Source organism: Phyllostomus hastatus, unplaced genomic scaffold (genome assembly GCF_019186645.2).
Source record: "Phyllostomus hastatus isolate PE091 unplaced genomic scaffold, TTU_PhHast_1.1 phas_contig_40, whole genome shotgun sequence".
NCBI classification, from domain to species: Eukaryota; Metazoa; Chordata; class Mammalia; order Chiroptera; family Phyllostomidae; genus Phyllostomus; species Phyllostomus hastatus.
Window position 1 is genome coordinate 94,446,247 of NW_025333872.1, and position 17,837 is coordinate 94,464,083.

Consider the following 17,837-nt stretch of genomic DNA (forward strand, 5'->3'; position numbering starts at 1 on the left):
TTATAATAACATCAAAAATAATACAATACCTAAGAATAAACTTAACCAAGGAGCTGAAAGACTTGTACACTGAAAACCACAAAATGTTGATGAAAGAAATTACAGAAGACACAAATACATGAAAAGACATCTTGTGTGTTAATGGAGGGGAAGACTTGAATTATTGAAACGTTCATATTACTTAAAGTGACCCACAGATTCAAGGTGCAATACATATAAAGTCCAAATGGCATTTTTTACGTAAATGTAAAAAATCCTAAAATTTAAATGAAATCACAAAGCACTAAGAATAGTCAACACGCTCTTGAGAAAGAAGAACAGAGCTGGAGGAATCACATGTCCTGGTTTCAAAATATACAAAGCTGCACTAAATAAAACGGTATGGTATTGGTATGGACACAGACAGAGGGAGCAATAGAACAGTACAGAGAACCGTGAAATTAGCCCATGCATGTACAGACAAGTGATCTGCAGCGAGGGCGCCAGGAGTGCACACTGGGGAAGGATAGCCTCTTTAACAGGTGGTGCTAGGAAAACTATATATGACCATGGGGCAAAAATTAAATTTGAACCTTGTCTTTTTTTTTTTTTTTTTTGAGAGGCGAAGGGAGGGAGAAAGAGAAGGAGAGAAACATCAATGTGTGGTTGCCTCTCATGTGCCTTATACTGGGGATCTGGCCTGTAACCCAGGCACGTGCCCTGACTGGGAATCAAACCAGCGACCCTTTGGTTCGCAGGCTGGCACTCAATCCACTGTGCAACACCAGCCAGGGCCAGGCCTTGTCTTATGCCATATAAAAAAAGACACTGACACTGTAAAACTCCTAGAAAAAAAAAAAAAACACTAGGGAAAATTTGATGACATTGGTCTTGGCAATGATTTCTTGGATATGACACCAAAAGCTAGGCAGTAACAGCAAAATGAGATAAGTAGGACTACATTAAATTAAATTTTTTTGCACAGCATAGAAAACAATTAACAGTGAAAAGGTGACTTCTGGAATGGGAGAAAATATTAGCAAACCATATATCTGATAAGCGCTTAATATCCAAAATATGTAGGGAGCGCCTTCAGTTCAACATCAAAAAGCAAAACAGGCTCTGACCAGTGTGGCTCAGTTGGTTAGGCATCGTCCTGCAAGGCAAGAAGTTGCTCATTCGATTCCCAGTCAGGGCACATGCCTGGGTTAGGGGTTCAGTCCCTGGACAGGGTGCGTACAAAGGGCAGCCGATCAGTGTTTCTCTCTTGAATTGATGTTTTTCTCCCTCTCTTTCTCCCTACCTTCCCCTCTCTCTAAAATAAAGTAGGGGTTATAGCCACAATTTAAAAAACAAAACACCAAACAACCAGAATTAAATTGGGCAAAGGATTAGAATAGACATTTCTCCCAAGAAGACATGCTGCTACCCAGCAAATGTGTGAAAGACGCTCATCACTAATCAGTGGGCAAGTACATATCAAAATCAGAAACAGATACCGCCTCAAACCTGTCAGGATGGCTGCTTAAGAAACAAACAAACAAACAAACAAACAAAACAAGAAAAGCATTGGTGAGGAAGTAGAGAAATTAGAACCCTTGTACCCTGTTGGTAGAAATGTAAAATGTTGCAGCCATTATGGAAAACAGAATGGAGATTTCTCAAAATATTAAAAGTAGAAGCACCATATGACTCAGAAATCCCACTTGTGGGTACTTATCCAATAGAATGAAAGTAGGGCCTTAAAGAGATGCTTGCACATTGTATTCATTGTAGTGTCACTCACAATAGCCAAGGTGTGGGAACAACCTAAATCAACAAAAAAAACTATGTATTTCTCAATATATGAAAATACTAATTTCTTCTTGTGCTTACTAATGAACTTCTTTAACAAAAGGGCTAACAGGAAACAATTTCCTGGTCTAAGGAGAGTAAAAGGCTTCTGACCAACCAGTAGCTGTCAGGGTACAGAGCAACGAAGCAGACCCAACAGCACTTGTGGCTGGTGTCAAAAATAAAAAAAAGCCCGCCCTGGCTGGTGTAGCTCAGTGGATTGAGCTCGGACTGCGAACCAAAGCATCGCAGGTTCGATTCCCAGTCAGGGCACATGCCTGGGTTGCAGGCCACGGCCCCCAGCAACCGCACAGTGGTGTTCCTCTCTCTCTCTCTTTCTCCCTCCCTTCCCTCTCTAAAAATAAATAAATAAATAAATAAATAAATAAATAAATAAAAAATAAAGAAAGCGCAACACTGGTTAGAGGTGAGGGCAGGTTTTAACCAGGAGTAACTGCTCCAAAAGGAAGAGAGTTGAGCATGAACTGAACTCAACTTCCATCTGTGCGGAGGTGACTGACCATTTTAAAGGGAGAGTTAGGGAGTAGAACATGTGGTGGGGGGCAGGAAGGGATGCAAGCAGAGTGGAAATTCACAAAAAGCAGGAGGCAGGTACCCCAATGTGCTTAGGCCATCTGGGTTTGCTAACCGGTATTTATCAAAGTTAGGGACCTACCCTCCCACAGAGACTGGCAGACAGGGGCACCTGTTGTCAGGTGTTGTCTGGAACAAACAGTATATTCTTTTGGCAACCTTGAGCTTTTCCAGGCAAGAACTTAACAGAGCTGGGATTGTCATCCCTCGCAACTCAGCCTTGAGCCGACAGCACCATGCAGGTGTTTGTTCAGGTCTGTGTGTATGTGTGTGAAATCATTTGTGATGAGAATCTATCGCAGCGGTTTCCTAGGCCAGAGTTCAGGCCTAGTCAGGAAGAGGGCTCAGCAGGGGCTGCCTAGAATTTAGTCTGTCACTGGTAGTAGTAGCACACATGTCACCTCCCTGCAGTGTGACACAAGGATGTATTTCAGTGCCAAGGGTAGGGTCGTCAGCAGAAACGCATTTGTGGATTAGGAGTGCCACCCTAGAGAGCTCTGTTTGGGAGTTCAGCCACCTGGACAAACATGGTGTACATGCAGGGGCCCTACGTCAACACCAAAGCCATGATCATGCTGTGGCATTAATAAAGGCATATGAAGAAAATATAACACTAAATTCACAAGAAGGTGACTTTAAAATAAATTTAGACCCCTAATATATTACATTGTTTTACGGTGGTAGGAACAGTTAAAACGAGATCCGCACTCTTAACAAACGGTCACGCGCACAGCACCGCGCTGGGAACTGCAGGCGCCACGCGGGGCGGCGGTCTCCGGAGCGCAGTCACCTCTCGTAACTGAAACTTGAGGCCCATGAAACAGCAACTTCCCGTCTCCCTCCCTCCACTCCAGGGCGGCTGCCCTTCTGCTCTCTGCTTCTGTGGGTCTGACTGTTTCAGAGTCCTCGTGTGAGTGGGATCGTGCGGTATCTGGCCTTCAGGGCCTGGGCTATTTCCTTCAGCATAATGCCCTCGAGGTTTATCCACGCATTATTCAGCCTCAAAAAGGCTGAATCATATGCACGCTTACACACCACATACAAGTAGGGTTATCTCACTAGAAGTGATTGGGCATGAAAAGAACTTGTTGTCGTGGAGATTTTTAAAAATTTGATTTTAGGTTGTAGCAGTAGTCTTCAGTTATCTGTGACATACTTGTTCCAAAACAGAGTAGCTCCCTCCATTGCTTCACAGGTGGACTGCTAGTGCTGGCTTTTTCCTTCTCTCAAATTTCATGGCATATTATCTTCCCCGGAGAGCTGCGGTTGGAACTGGTTAGTGGTGGGGAGCTGGAGAGGGGGCTGGCTTTTTGTTCCATTTTACCTAACTGGAATGGTGAGCACCGGGAACTCATTAAGTCACCGGCCCCTTACCCAGGAACTGTGTGTCAGTTCTATTGTCTGGTTTGTGTTCCTCTCAAATGAAAAGATGTGGGCGGGATTCAAAGGACACTTCGGTGCAGAGGTGTTTCCCCCCACCTGCACAGATACTTAACTGCCATGTGTCATCGACCACGTCAGGCCCTGGGGAGGTCGCCGTGAGCAGAGCAGGCATTGTCCAGTCCTCCGAAGCTTGACGTCTAGTGTGGGAGTCAGAGACCAAGCAGTCACGCAGTACAGATGGAGTGGTGCTGGGTGCACCGGTAGGACGTGGGCACTGTAAGAACCAGCACTGAGGGCTCAGGGGACTCCTTTCCTGGGTCTGCGTGAAGAGTGACCATTAGCTAATGAGCTGTCGTTATTCAGACAAACAGCCGTAAGTGATGAGTGATAAATGCCCCCTTCAGCCAGCGCCGGGGTGCAGAGCTGCTCTTCAGAACACACTTGAACAAGTGAGTGAGTCACCCACGCCGTGCGCCTTACAGTGGGGCTCCGGCGTATCTGTTAAATTTGAAGTATATAAATTATACATTTCTGTTAAAGTTACAGGCAGTCATATTCTGTGTTCATCAATATTTAAAACTGCTTTCCAGCACATTCAGTGTCTGCCGTTCCAGAGTTTCAGCAGAGTTCTTGTTGGTTTTGTCTGTGTTTTCTTTAAGTGGCATGCACTAGTAAACTCATCACTTCCCCTGGGGAAAGTTTTAGCCTTTTTTTTTTCCAGCTTTCAGTCATTAAAATGTAGATCACGTTTAAAGGAATATTTGATAGAAAATGATTTATTTTAACAGTTCTGCAAATTCTGTGAGCTTATTACTACTTAAATGAAATAGATCTTCCCTTGCAATTAATTTTTTTTAAATTTCTTAGTTTATTTATCAAGAGAAACTATTTCTTAGCTCACATAACTCATGTTTCGTAGTTCAGAACACATGTCAGTGACAAACTTCCACGGAATTCACCCCAAAGACATCCCAACATCATTTTGTTCTCTGAAGGATACCAGCCTTCTTTATCTCCTCAGAATCATCCCTGGGATCATAATTTCTGTAGAAACCTGTGTATGCCTTCATTCTTAGTTCAGCCGCACCGAACGTATAGGAGGCTGCAGCCCCCAGGAATGTGAGGGTGGCTCCAGCAGGATGAAATTGCAGGTGCTGGGGCGGACGGCCGTGCATCTGCGGTTTTGTCAGAGCGCTGGGGGACTTGGCAGTTGTGCCCTCAACACCAGCATCCTTGCGGGTGGAGAAACGGACAGCGCTCCCTCGGGGAATCTGTCTTAATCATCAGCATTTATGTCCTGTTGATAAAACTTGCCTTTTGATTGTTACTGACTTTAATTCATTTAAAAAAAAAAACAAAAACCATGTATGAGTGTCTGTTGTATACCCAAAGCAAGATGCTGGAGGTAACAGCTGTGAACAGCCTTTGCCCTCAAGCTTACTATTACATTTTTTTAAAATTTTTTGAAGATTTTATTTATTTATTTTTAGAGAAAGGGGAAGGAAGAGACAAAGAGGGAAAGAAACAACAATGTGTGGTTGCCTCTCATGTACCCTCACTGGGGACCCAGCCTGCCACCCAGGCATGTGCCCTGACTGGGAGTCAGACCAGTGACCTTTTGGCTTGCAGGCCGGCACTCAGTCCACTGAGCCACACCAGCCAGGGCCTTAGTGTTATCATTTTAATAGCAAAAAGAGGCAAGTATCTGCAAAGCCTTAAATCCTGTCTTTCTGATGAGATAGCTCTGGCTTGACCACTTAACTTTATCAACGTGACTCCTCACAGGTTGTTTCTGCATCTGTAAAATGGAAATAGCTTGCTTGGTTGTCCCAATGAGTTGCTCAGGGTAGACAGATCTCAGACACAAAAGGTAGAAGGTGTTCATGGCAGTGGACGCAGACCACAAGGCCCGCCGCACAAAGCAGAAGGTAAAGCGTGCTCCCCGTGGAGGTCCTGCCTCCCAGCCTCAGGACTCCTCGCGGGGACATGAGCTGGCCAGCACCCCTGGGCAGGGAGCTTCCATCCACTGGGAGACGCTTTGGAGTGCTCTGATAGAAGGGGTTATCCCCACCTGCCTTCCTCTGCCCTGCCTGCCCTGTGCCGGGCCTGTCCCACCCCTCAGCACGGCGGTGGGGGCCTTCCTCAGGGCCGGCCTCAGCACAGGCGTGGGGGCCTTGTTCCAGCACTACTGCTACTCGGCTCGGGGCTATTTTGACAGGTAATAAGGTAAAGCTTCCAGTATAGTGCTTAGCACAGAGTCAGCACTTAATGAAGACATTAATACTGTTAATACACTATAACACTAATTATTAATTAATATGCTTATTCACAGTGAAATAAAATGTTAGACACACCATTTCAGGATCGTCCTCTTTTCCCGGTAGGGTTACATAACATGCTTACATAACCAAACGCACTTTCTCTTGGGTTAAACATACACCTAAGTTTTGTCTTCTAAATTTATTCTTAACCACAGACCTCTGCTGCTGCTTTATTTTCCAGAAGAATAAATATTACCCTCTTAACTCTCCTCCTCCGACCCAAGAAAACAAAACAACGCACAAAAAGTGAAACTGGGATGTTGCTAGTACTGTTTGATAATGTCCGTACAACATAGTGAATATATTTATTGTGCCGCTAGTCACATTTTAGTATTAGAGAGAACTGAAATTCTTGCAGTAACAGCCAGCTAAATTTTCTCTACGTAAAGCTTTGTTTATCCCCTCCGTTACTTAACTGGTCTGTGTTTTTAGTTGTAAATATATAGTTTGCCTAGTTAAACAAGCCGAGGCGATGAGGTTTGCGGGAACAGGGGGCCCCTGCTCCCCGGTCATCGGCAGCTCTGGTCCTTGCTCGCAGGTGCTTTTTGGCACGGCCGACGGGCAGGTGATCGTCATGGACTGCCACGGCCGGATGCTGGCCCACGTCCTCCTGCACGAGTCCGACGGCATCCTGGGCATGTCCTGGAACTACCCAGCCTTCCTGGTGGAGGACAGCAGCGAGAGTGACACGGATTCCGACGACTACTCCCCTCCCCAAGGTAAGGCAGCTCGCTGCCCCAGGGGCACTGAGCCCATCCGGAGGAAGGCGGGGAAGGGTGTGCCGCAGGCGCAGTGCCCTGCCGGGAAGCTCTCGGAGCGATGTGCAAGGCCGGCCGCCCAGCCTCTGATCTCGGTTTGACTGTCTTCTCTCCGCCACCCTTTCTCACCTACGCCGGTCCGCATGATGAGATGCCGTTGGCTTGGGTTTTGCCAGCTAGAAAATGAGACTCGACGGCCTTTTCTGTGTCCCTGGGGCGTGGTGAGAATGAAGAGGTGGGGATGAACCATGCTGTGCTCTCATGCTGACTTGGAACGTGGGGTTCCACATCCCCCATGCCGTCAAAGCCCGGAGCTTTAGTGTGAGAGAGGAGGATTATTGTTACTTCTGCCCGTCGTGAAGGCCAGCACGTTGGCCAGATGTCTGTGCTTTGTTTCAGGCAGAAGCCCGGCCCTCTCTCAGTTCAGAAGAACCTACCTCTCACCCCCTCACCTCCACCCCCCACAAGCCTCACAGCGGTATTAAACCAGACTAGTTGGCATCCGAGTTTGTACGTGTTTAGACCAGTGATGGAAGATGGTTTCAGACGTGGTGGAGATGGTGTGGGACTGGAGCCTCCTTCACCCCGTGCAGTGTTTTACCCGTAAATGTGGGGCGCACCCAGTGGAAGGCTCACTGTTGGTGTGGCCATCACCAACGAGTGGCAGCACCCAGAACTAGCCTGCCCGGGGCCTGGCTCTTCCTCAGTGTCCATTCCCTGCACTGCCTCTTTTTTTTTTTTTTACAAAACAAAATCATGTTATGAAACGTGGAAGGGACAACTGCCCAGTTGGAAGTAGCTGCGCTGTTGCAGGATTTATGCCCTCAGCCCGGACAGCTGCGCTCACGCTGCCTGCTCAGTGCCCTTCGTGGTCTAAGGCACACGCTGGACGGCGCTTGCCCTTGCCTGTGACCGTGAGGCAGGTTCGTCCCGGGAGGGGCTGGTTTGGGGGAGTCTTTAGAAGTCACCCCTCATCAGCACCTGCCGAGTGGGGACCAGGATTGTAAAACACTTTCATCCCTCTCCCCACCATTCTCCTGCAAGGTAGGACAGAAGTTGGTTTACGGTCTAAACCTAAAAGTACGTTTACGAAACTGAGTTCATTCTTGTATTATTTATTAATTACTATGTAATTTTTCATGCGGACAACTGTAAACATGCTTTAGCCCCACTCTGTATGTTGTAGGACATTCAGATGTTACATGTACCCATCATGAGAGACACATAACACATTAGCACCCAAGTCAATACACTCTTCACGCATTTCGCCACCACGCATCCCAGGGTTCTTTGGTGAGCCCCTCTGTGGACTGCGAAGTCGGAAGGGGTGCACACTGGTGCTTTATTTGGTCGCATCCCGGTCCAGTGTCCGAGCTACACCGTCAGGCAGTTTCCCAGACCCTCCAGAGATTGCGGCTGTGGGGCCCCGGATTTCGGTTGTGTGCTCATTGTCCCTTTTCTCCTCGGCACCTTTGTCCCGCAGATGGCCCAGCCGCATATCCGATCCCGGTGCAGAACATCAAACCTCTGCTCACCGTCAGCTTCACCTCGGGGGACATCAGCTTGATGAACAACTACGACGACTTGTCTCCTGCCGTCATCCACTCAGGACTGAAAGGTACAGGGGCTGCACACGACCCCGGTCCCCAGGGCCAGCCTTCCAGGCTGGGCGTCACACACCCAGTGCTTGCGGACTCTTGTCCCCTGCAGTGGCCTCTTCCGGACCCAAGGAGGTCTGTTGGTGAAGGCCCTTTCCTTTCACTGCTCTCCTCATCTGACAGGTCGCTCCCTGGTCTTGCCGAGAGGAGGGGGTGCTGACCGTCAGCCTCCATCTCCCCGCCCCTTCTCCCACTGCGACAGGAGTGGTCCCCTCCGTGGTGTGTGGTGTGTCTGCCTCTGGCTGACACTGTGTCTGCAGAGGATTGGACAGCAGCACCTGCTGTTCTTGAGGCAGCAGACAGAGCATGAGACACATTTACACAGAAGCCCTTGTGATGTGAAGGCTTATTAAGGGACCGATTGTGGCGCAGTCAGGTTACCTTGGCAGACTTGCGGAGGTTCGCAGTTACCCCACTGAAGGTCATTGACGTGAAGGTCAGCAGTCAAATGCTGACACCTTCCCGGCAGCCATTGTGAAATGCTGTTACCTCAGGGAAAAGCAGCGTCCACAGGCATGTAGAGTGGTCTGAATTTTCCAGTTTGAGAGTGCTGCTGGTTGTGTGGCCTTGATGAGTTTTTTAAAAAAATAATTCTCTTTCCAGGGTTGAATGGTGTCATGGAAATAGAAATCCCTGGGCCTCCTGTAGTCCTTGATGTTGTAGGGACCGACTGTAATCTGAGTGGGAGGTGGGGGCACACCAGGAGGTTTAGTTTAACCTGCTGCTGTCCTGCAGAGCTGGCCGTCAGACCAGAGTCATGACCGAGTGCCGCTGCATCCTGGCTGAGCTGTTCCGGAACCACAGGGAAACAGAAAATTAAGTCTGTATACCTAGCCATCGATGGGCTGGAATGCATCCTCCTTGCCAGTACATCCCCCTGCTCCTAGCTACTTAGTCATTGTGTTTTTAAACTAGAGAGTATTTGTAGAAGCAAGTTATACTCCATCTGTGGGCATCCCATTTTGCTGTTTCAAATCTCTAAGTGTAGAAATTGTTGAGCCTATAGACCCCTTAGGAACAGGAACCGGGTAAGAAGTCTTTCTTTATACCGCGCATGAGCTGTTAGGAGCTGAGTGTTTTTTGTGTGTGATGATGGTGAGCTCCAATTTCTTGGGCGTCTCCTGAATGCTTCTGTATTTTTTGGAACTCAAATGCAGGGGTGGTCATTATGAATTAAATTCTCCCATATATTTGGTAATTTAAGCTCTATTTTTCCTTCAAAATTCTGTTTTCAAAACTTTTAACCGAGTTTATTCATTTAATCAGAACCAGCCCCTAGCCTGAAATACTGGACTTTGTTCTCTACTAAATCCGATCAGGTCTAAAAAGAACACAGTTCAGGTCTAAAAAGAACACAGTTACCACTTCATTTCCTTTTATTCTTTACAGGGCAGATTCTTCTGATTTTTTTTTTTTACTAACTTGCCTACATATGAAAACTTTATTTTTTATTCCTTGAATGTATTTTTTTTTCTCTCTTTATCAGACTAGATTGTATTGGAGCAGCATTTTCAACACATTCCCATCAAATTTGCAGCAAAGGATCCGGAGCATGTGATTTGGGAAGATGACCCCAAGTAGCCCCCACAAATGTGAAATGTTTTGACTCCAGTTTTATTCTAATGCCTATCTTATTATCCACTTAGTCTTTCTCTGTCACTGTCTCAAAATTATCAGAGAACTCCCAGTGAAGAACGGTACTTACGATATTCTTTAGTTTATCACCAACACCATAATTATGTCATGTGCAAAGGAACTTAGAACGCCCCATAGCCCATGGTCCCCATGACCAGCCCTTTCCCTTGCCACCTATCCAACTCCGCCTTCATGGTGTGTGTGAGTGTGCGCACGTGTGTGTGTGTGTGTGCGCACGTGTGTGAACGAGCAGCCTGGGGTCTGGCCACCTGCCGCCGGGTACAAGCACAGCACCAGGATTGGTGGGGGAGGAAAAGGGTTTTATTACTAGTGTACCCAGTTAGGGGGGAGCATGGCTGGGAGCATCTTTGCTCCAAGCCAACTTCTTCTTCAAGACACAGAAATCCCCTTGTTCCCAGAAAGACAGAAATCCACACCTGTGCCCAGAAGTTCCCCGTCATGATTATCTGTCCTTTTTGGAGCCCCCAGGTGGCTGCACAAATGGGTGCCCGTCTCTCCAGCTTTCAGGTTCTCCTGCTCTGGGTGCGTACCTGTGGGTTCCAGCATCACCTTCGCCTCTCCTAGCTTCTCTCTCTCTCCTGGCACCAGGGTGCCCTGCCCAGTCCGTGCAGCTGGTCCTGCCAGGGGCTCAGTCCACTGGGCCCCAGCGTGCAAGGCTGCTCGCACCCCTGGTGCCTGAGAACTTTCCTGGCCCATGCATCTGTGTGCCCGAGGGGTCCTTGAACCTTCCATGCCCCACCCTAACCAGGGACGAGGAAGAGAGTGAGCTCCTGCACACCCACCTGTTTAAATCTTCCCCCCAAATCCCGCACGCTGTGGGAGTGTCCAAATCCCAACCAGTCAGGGCCAGCGTGTGCTGTGTTTGTCAGCCCCACAGAGCCTTCGCCCCTCTCTCGGCCGCCGTTTTCCAGAGGGGGCGGGAGTTTTCACAGCCGCACAGAGAAGCGCAGACATCTTGGCCTGATGGGGGTGTCCGGCCCCGCTGCCCGTGGGGCCTCCGTGCGGCCCGTGGAGGCTCCGTGCAGCCCGTGGGCCTCCGTGTGTCACGGGGCCGCTCAGCCGCTGGGGCGGGGCACACGGGTCTGCACAGCCAGGTTGGCTTTGTTTACAGTTGCCCAGTGTTACAGAACAGACCCATGGGGGGGGGGCATAATATACTGTTACCAAATGGACCCCCCCTTCTTCTCCCAGGGTCCTCCTGGACTAGGTTCACCTTGCCCGCTGCCCCCTGGGGGCATGCGACATGCTAGGAGCTGTCGAATCCTAGACCCAGCTGTCACGGACGTCCCCGTCCAGACTCTGCAGAATGGGCACCCGCGTTCCAGACTTCGGGGAACTCTGTGTACGCCACGCGTGGTCTTAAGGTGTCGAGGAAGAGAAACTAGACTGTAAATGTTAGAGTACCAACGGCTCGTTTCACCAGCGAGAACAAGTAACTGGCTCACACTGGGATCAGGCAAACCATGTAAGAGCCGTCTGTTGTAGGCACTGAGAGGTAGGGGAGGGCCTCGCGTCCGCAGCGTGGACATTCCTCTGACCCACTGCCACCCGACAGACGTGTCTGTCTTTTTTTCTAAGCCCCATGACATCAGCAGCTGTTGAGGAACAGTCGGGAGCCTTCGTGGGCAGATACATCCTTCTCCTCCCTATAATCTGCCCGGCGGCGCACAGAAATCAGATGAGGACAAAGTCAGGCTTCGCTCTGGGTTTATGTTCTGCTTCTGGCATTTTTAACGCCTTTGGGTCATCTCCGGGAACGGGGGCGCAGCGGCGGGCGGAGCACGTAGGACTTACAGTCGGGGGTTTATTCTCTCCCCTGCTCTCCCCGACTTCTGCAAGTGCTGTTGTGGAAACACTGGCTTAGAGATAGATCGTTAGCGTGCCGGCTCTGCCATAGGTGACCTTCGCCTGACGTGGCTATGTGTCGGGGGGACTGCAGTTTCTGTCTAAGTCGTAAACGTCTGTTCTTAACAGAGTCTCTGTTGTCTTCAGAGAAATGGGTAGCTCGTGTCTGCAGCAGGGGGAAGGGGAAAACCGCCGCTACATTTGCTCAGCACCTCTGTTTTCAAACTGCGTAGGTGAGTGTTCAGAGAGGGTCCCAGCCTTCAGGCCAACCGTTTCTTCTTTGTGATTTCAGAGGTGGTGGCCCAGTGGTGCACGCAGGGAGACCTCCTGGCCGTCGCTGGCATGGAGTGGCAAACCCAGCTCGGGGACCTTCCCAACGGCCCTCTCCTGAAGAGCGCCATGGTCAAGTTCTACAACGTCCGCGGGGAGCACATCTTCACGCTGGACACCCTCGTGCAAGTAAGGACGCGCGCAGGGCACGCGCCGCGCTGCCCCGGGTTAGCGGCCCGCAGCCTCCCTGCACACTCACGAGGTGCTTACACTCGCCGTAACTGTCCCTGGCAGATTTCAATCCTGTGTTGGCTTGAGCTAAATTATGGGGTATGGCGCAGGAAAAACAGGAAGAAAGACATTTTTGCCTTTTAACCAAAATATTTTCTTTCAATGTCGAGTCAAATGAGTGGACAGTAAGCAGAGTGACCTGGTGTTTATCATCAGTCTGAAGTAGAAATCCGAAATGTGCCAAAGTAAAAGCTGAATCTTCATGTATTCGCCCTGATTTTATGCTTGTTATGTCAGTAATGTACTTCTGTATTTCAGCTAAGTTATTATTGTTAACTGTGTTTAAAAGCTTAAAGGTCTTTAAGAAAGCGTGCACAGGTGGGCCCCTTTCTATCTGTGTGTGTGTTCCAGAGATCCTCAGACCAGCTCGTTTCTGGTCTGGGCCGGTTACGGTGCATTCTCGGTGGCGTGTGCTGGAGACAGGGCCGCGCGTGAGGTGGCAGTGCTGGGGATGAGAACAAACAGGGGACCTGTGTCCCAACCTAACCCAGCCCATCCGAGAGGCCGGTGCACCAGATAGGGGTATTTTGTAATTAGATGCGAGTGTTAATTATTGAAATATATCTTTGTTTAAAATTTTAGTAAAATATACATCACATAAAATTTACCACCTTAACCATTTCCAAGTGTACGGTTTAGTCATGTTGAGCGTATTCAACTGTGGTGTAACCAATCTGGAACTTTTTTGCCGGGCAGAACCGAAACTTGGTGCCGTTCTGTTTCTACGAATTTGGCTCACTCCACGTGCCTCACAGAACTGGAGCCACACCGTGCCTGCCCCTCCGTGACGGCCCTGTGTCACTGAGCGCAGTGTCCTCAAGGCCCACCCGCCTTACAGCGCACGTCAGAATCTCCCTCCTCTTTGAGGCTGAAATGACACGCCGTTTTGTTTATGTATGTGTATATAATGAGCAGCTCTCCCGCCCCGTGCTGGAGTGAACTGCCCCTGGCTCGGGCAAGCAAGTGGATGCTCTGCCCCAGAGTGCTCCACTGGTGTCCGTGTCCTGCTCGTGGGAGCAGCGTTCCCTGGTGACCGTGCTGCAAGCGAGAGTTTCTCCTTTGAGGCCCCGTAGGACTCACTGCACCGGGCTGAAGGGTCTCAGCTCTTTTCTGCTGGTCCCAGCCCTCGGTCCTCTCAAGTGCTGCCACTCCTCCTCCTCGGGAAGAACCGTGTCTGCCTCCGCGACGCTGTGCCCGGTCTGGGGTGGCGCAGCCCTGCCTCGCCCTCCCCGTGTGCCCCATGCTGTTGCGTGCGCAGCTGAGAGTGCCGCTTGGCTACTTTCTCCCCACTCGTGGGCCCCCGTGACCTGTGAGCTCTTCTCTGCCCTCATGCATCATTCCTGTGCTTGCCCGTTTGCTGTTCGTGCAGCCTCTGTGCCCTCTGGGCCGTTTGCCTTTGCTGCAGACGTGCGGTTTGGTTTGCTTCTGAGGAAAACAGCCTGGCCGAAGGGATTAAGGAGAGCCTGAGAAGGGAGTCTGGGCTCACTGCTTTGACTGGCAGCTTAAGTCTTTGTGGGGCGTCATGTGTGTTTGCCTGGCTGTGTGCTCGCTCACGCTGCCTCTGGGGGCAGTAAGAGGAGCTAATGTAACTGAAGGTGCTATCGGAATGCAGTAAGTTTTTAAGACACAATCGTTACTTTTGTTACGATAGGTAGTGACAATACACATAAATGTAACTGGGTTTTTTATCCAGGTTGAAGGTCTATATACCTGGTTCAAGTTCCTTTGTACAAAGATGTAAGAGATACATACGTCTCATAGTGACAGTTCCATATAAGACCCTCCCAAAACCTGTAGTCACATCACAGAGGTGGTTACCCCTGAAAGCAGGACTAGCAGGACAGAGGGGACTCGAGGGTGGACGTGTGTGGTCCCTGCCCTGTAACGGCTGGCACGGCAGGTGGGGGGACTCAAAGTGATGGGGAGTTGGAGGAGGAAGCGTCAGGTGTTTCTGTAGCCAGTTCCCACCCGGGAGGTGGTGCTTGTTGGAAACTGTTCTTCATTAACTTGAGCTCTAGGCTGTAAACGTCTTAGGAGGCACGGGATGGGGATTGGGGGAGGTCGTATGCCTTTAAGATTGATCATGATTTTGGTACTAATGGAACCTCTGTCCTGGTCTGCACTCACAGGGGTTGATGACACCAAAGAAAATTGTTTACACTTTTTTTTTATGTTGTCTGCACTATTTGCAGCAGGGAGTAGTCTTGCTCTGAATCAACAGGCCTCGCTGTGGGGTCTTCCCTCTGTGCTGGACCCTCTTGTACAGAGGCGCATCCTGAAAGTACTCTGGAAGCCCCAGACTTGAGCCCCAGGCTCCAGGGTCCTCCTCCAGGGGCTTCGGCTGCCCCCCGCAGCGGCTGCCAGCCCCTCTCTGCTGGAAATGGGAGCTGAGTTGTCCTCAGCCCGGCAGTTTGCTTTGAAGTTGAAACCAGGATGAGCTGACCCCGGGGGCTATTATAAGCAAATATCTTCACGTGTTCCTTTTATCGTGATGTTTGTCACTAAGATGCTGTGAAAATTCTGGCCCTATCTGTCATTCATGTAAAAGAGCTGCCATCCCCGCTTCTGATCTTTGAAACCCCTCAAGACCTCATTAAACCAGAACTGCATCTGTCTGGATCGGAAGGAACAAATTCTCTCACTGCCTCTCCATCACGGCCCTTCGCTTCCTTCTTTCTTCCCAGGCTGATCGCACTTGCATGGCTCCCCTGAGCTTCGAGGTTTTGGGTACAAGCCGTTTCTACACGTACACTTGTATGTCAGCCTGACTTTGCAGAGCAAGTGATGGCCGCACTCCCCTGGAGGGGCCGTCACAGGGAATGTGTCCCCCTCCCCGTCCCCTCCCAGGTAGCTCTCCGCTTTCTCTCCGCCCCGTCAGCTCCGCGATGGCACAGAGTAACGGGGACTTGACGTGCGTGGGTTCGATGCCAGGGGCACTTGGGCATCTCTCCTCTCCTTTCCTGTGCACAGCTCCCACTGACTCATGACACCGTAGACCTGCAGGGATCACGTAACAGCCCCCAGGTCACGCAGCTTCTGCCCCAAACCCAGTGTTGATTTGACTCTCAAATGCTCCCTGTCGGGACAAAAGGGAAGGGCCATCTGGTCCACCTCCTCACCACCAGCCCAAGCCAGGGGAGCCGCCACCAGTGATTGGGAGATCTAGTTAATCACGGCTTTAGTACGCAATGTGGACTACCGCGCCCCAAGCTGACTTCTGGTAGAAGTGTTGTTACACGGAGCTGTGTTACGTTTTGTGGCACCGACTTAAATGAGATGATACATGTAAAAGAACTTTGTAAGACTATTCCAATACTCTGTACTTAGGATCTAACCACTTGTCAGTGAAAGTAATGAATTTTCATAGTACAGTATTAAGCATTCTCTCTTACACTTGTTAAAACCAATATCTTGAAAACTACTAGGTCACTTTATCTTGCTTGAGACAAGCACGCATGATCTTTCTTCGCTTTTAAGAGCAAAAGCCTACATGAGGTCTCCCTTCACTCTCCGGCAGCGCCCCATCATCTCCATCTGCTGGGGCCACCGGGACTCCAGGCTGCTGATGGCGTCGGGACCGGCCCTGTACGTGGTGCGCGTGGAGCACCGGGTGTCCAGCCTGCAGCTGTTGTGCCAGCAGGCCATTGCCAGCGCCCTGCGAGAAGACAAAGATGTCAGCAAGCTGGCTCTGCCCCCCCGCCTCTGCTCCTACCTCTCCACTGCCTTCATCCCCACTATCAAGGTAGGGCCTCCCCCCCTCCCTTCCCCCTGCTGCCCCCCTCCCCCTCCTCCTCCCCAGCTTTGCGGGAAGGTGGCTGATAACCCCAGAGCAGGAGCACAGGCATGTCTCCCCTTGGCAAGAGGGGCTGGGTGGATGGAGGAGGTGTGTGGCCCTGCAGGGCTCTGCCACGTGGGCATCGTCTTCAGCGTGTCCACAGGGTCCCCCCTCGTGAGATGGGCACTGGCTGTGTCGTGGCCACGGCAGCCCCTGGGCTCGAGTGCTGTGTCCTGCTGATGGTCAGTCTGTGTTACTCAGCCCTGAACTCCCGGCAGGTGGGGCCGCTGCTGTTCCCACTCGAAAAAGCGAGAAACATGTTTCTAGAAGTTGGGCGACTGTCTCCATAGCTGTGTGGGGGAACGGGCAGGACTGAACCCCGGTCTGGCTTTAGGGCCTGCCACCCTCGCCGCCGTGCTGAGGAGCAGCAGCCCCCGCCCAGCACTCGCTGCCGGCCATCCGCATGCTGATCGTAACTCGAAAACCGCTCCCGATAGCATGTACCTGCCAGGGGCTGTTCAGCTGTGGGTTTCCCTTAACCTTGGCTTCTGCTCCGCATTCCTTTCCTTGTGTTCCGCCTCTGCTTCTAAGTAGTAGATTGACTTGCTGATTACTTTTTTCCTAGAACATCAGAGTTTTAGAATCTCTCTGTGATCTTTTTTTTTTTTTTCCAAGTTGCTTTGCAATCTTGCTTCTGCGCCAGTAATTCCCAAATTGGCTGCACATTAAAATTACCCGGGGAGTTTTTTACAGCAAAAAATGCCAAGGCCCAACTGCCAGAGATTCCAGAGTTGGGATCTTGGCTCAGGTGTGTTTTTTTTTTTTTAGAGCTCCCACGTTATTCTGACGTCCACCCAGGGTTGCAAATTACTATTTAATGCACCGTTCACCACCCCTAGTCGGGCTACCAGGCAGTGCTCTGTTAGAGTGAGAGGTGAGCCCGCGCTCTCTCTTGTCTAACCTGTTCTGCTTCCAGCCCCCGATCCCAGACCCCAACAACATGCGAGACTTCGTCAGCTACCCTTCGGCCGGCAACGAGCGTCTGCACTGCACCATGAAGCGCACGGAGGACGACCCGGAGGTGGGCGGCCCATGCTACACCCTCTACCTGGAGTACCTGGGTGGGCTTGTGCCTATCCTCAAGGGGCGGCGCATCAGCAAGCTGCGGCCAGAGTTTGTCATCATGGACCCCCGGACGGATAGCAAAGCAGGTGGGCCCCCTCACCGCCCGACGACCTGCTTGTCAGGTGTGGTTCCCGGTAACCCACGACACGGGGATGCCCGGTTTTGGGAAGTGAGCCTGTGTGCACCGGTGGAACACTCAGGGACACTCCGTTTCCAACGTCCTGTTCGAAACGTCCTGTTCGGTGGGGCTTTTAATGGCCCCGGGAGGCTAGCACCCCGGGAGGCTAGCCCGGGGCTGGGGCTGTCTGCGAAGGGGGAGCGGGCGCAGGGCTCCAGGGTGACAGCTTCC

The 17,837-nt window shown here is 50.7% G+C and overlaps 1 protein-coding gene across 3 annotated transcripts in view; it reads left to right on the forward strand.

The window, feature by feature from the left end:
• The window catches only part of TULP4 (TUB like protein 4), a 179,702-nt gene that overhangs the window by 141,540 nt on the left and 20,325 nt on the right, over window positions 1-17,837 (forward strand). For all 3 annotated transcript variants that reach the window (XM_045842813.1, XM_045842811.1, XM_045842812.1), the window contains exons 6-10: window positions 6,649-6,829; window positions 8,352-8,486; window positions 12,320-12,486; window positions 16,106-16,330; window positions 17,340-17,574. In XM_045842813.1, coding sequence (XP_045698769.1) covers window positions 6,649-6,829; window positions 8,352-8,486; window positions 12,320-12,486; window positions 16,106-16,330; window positions 17,340-17,574 — 943 coding nt within the window. The remainder of the gene's footprint in view (window positions 1-6,648; window positions 6,830-8,351; window positions 8,487-12,319; window positions 12,487-16,105; window positions 16,331-17,339; window positions 17,575-17,837) is intronic.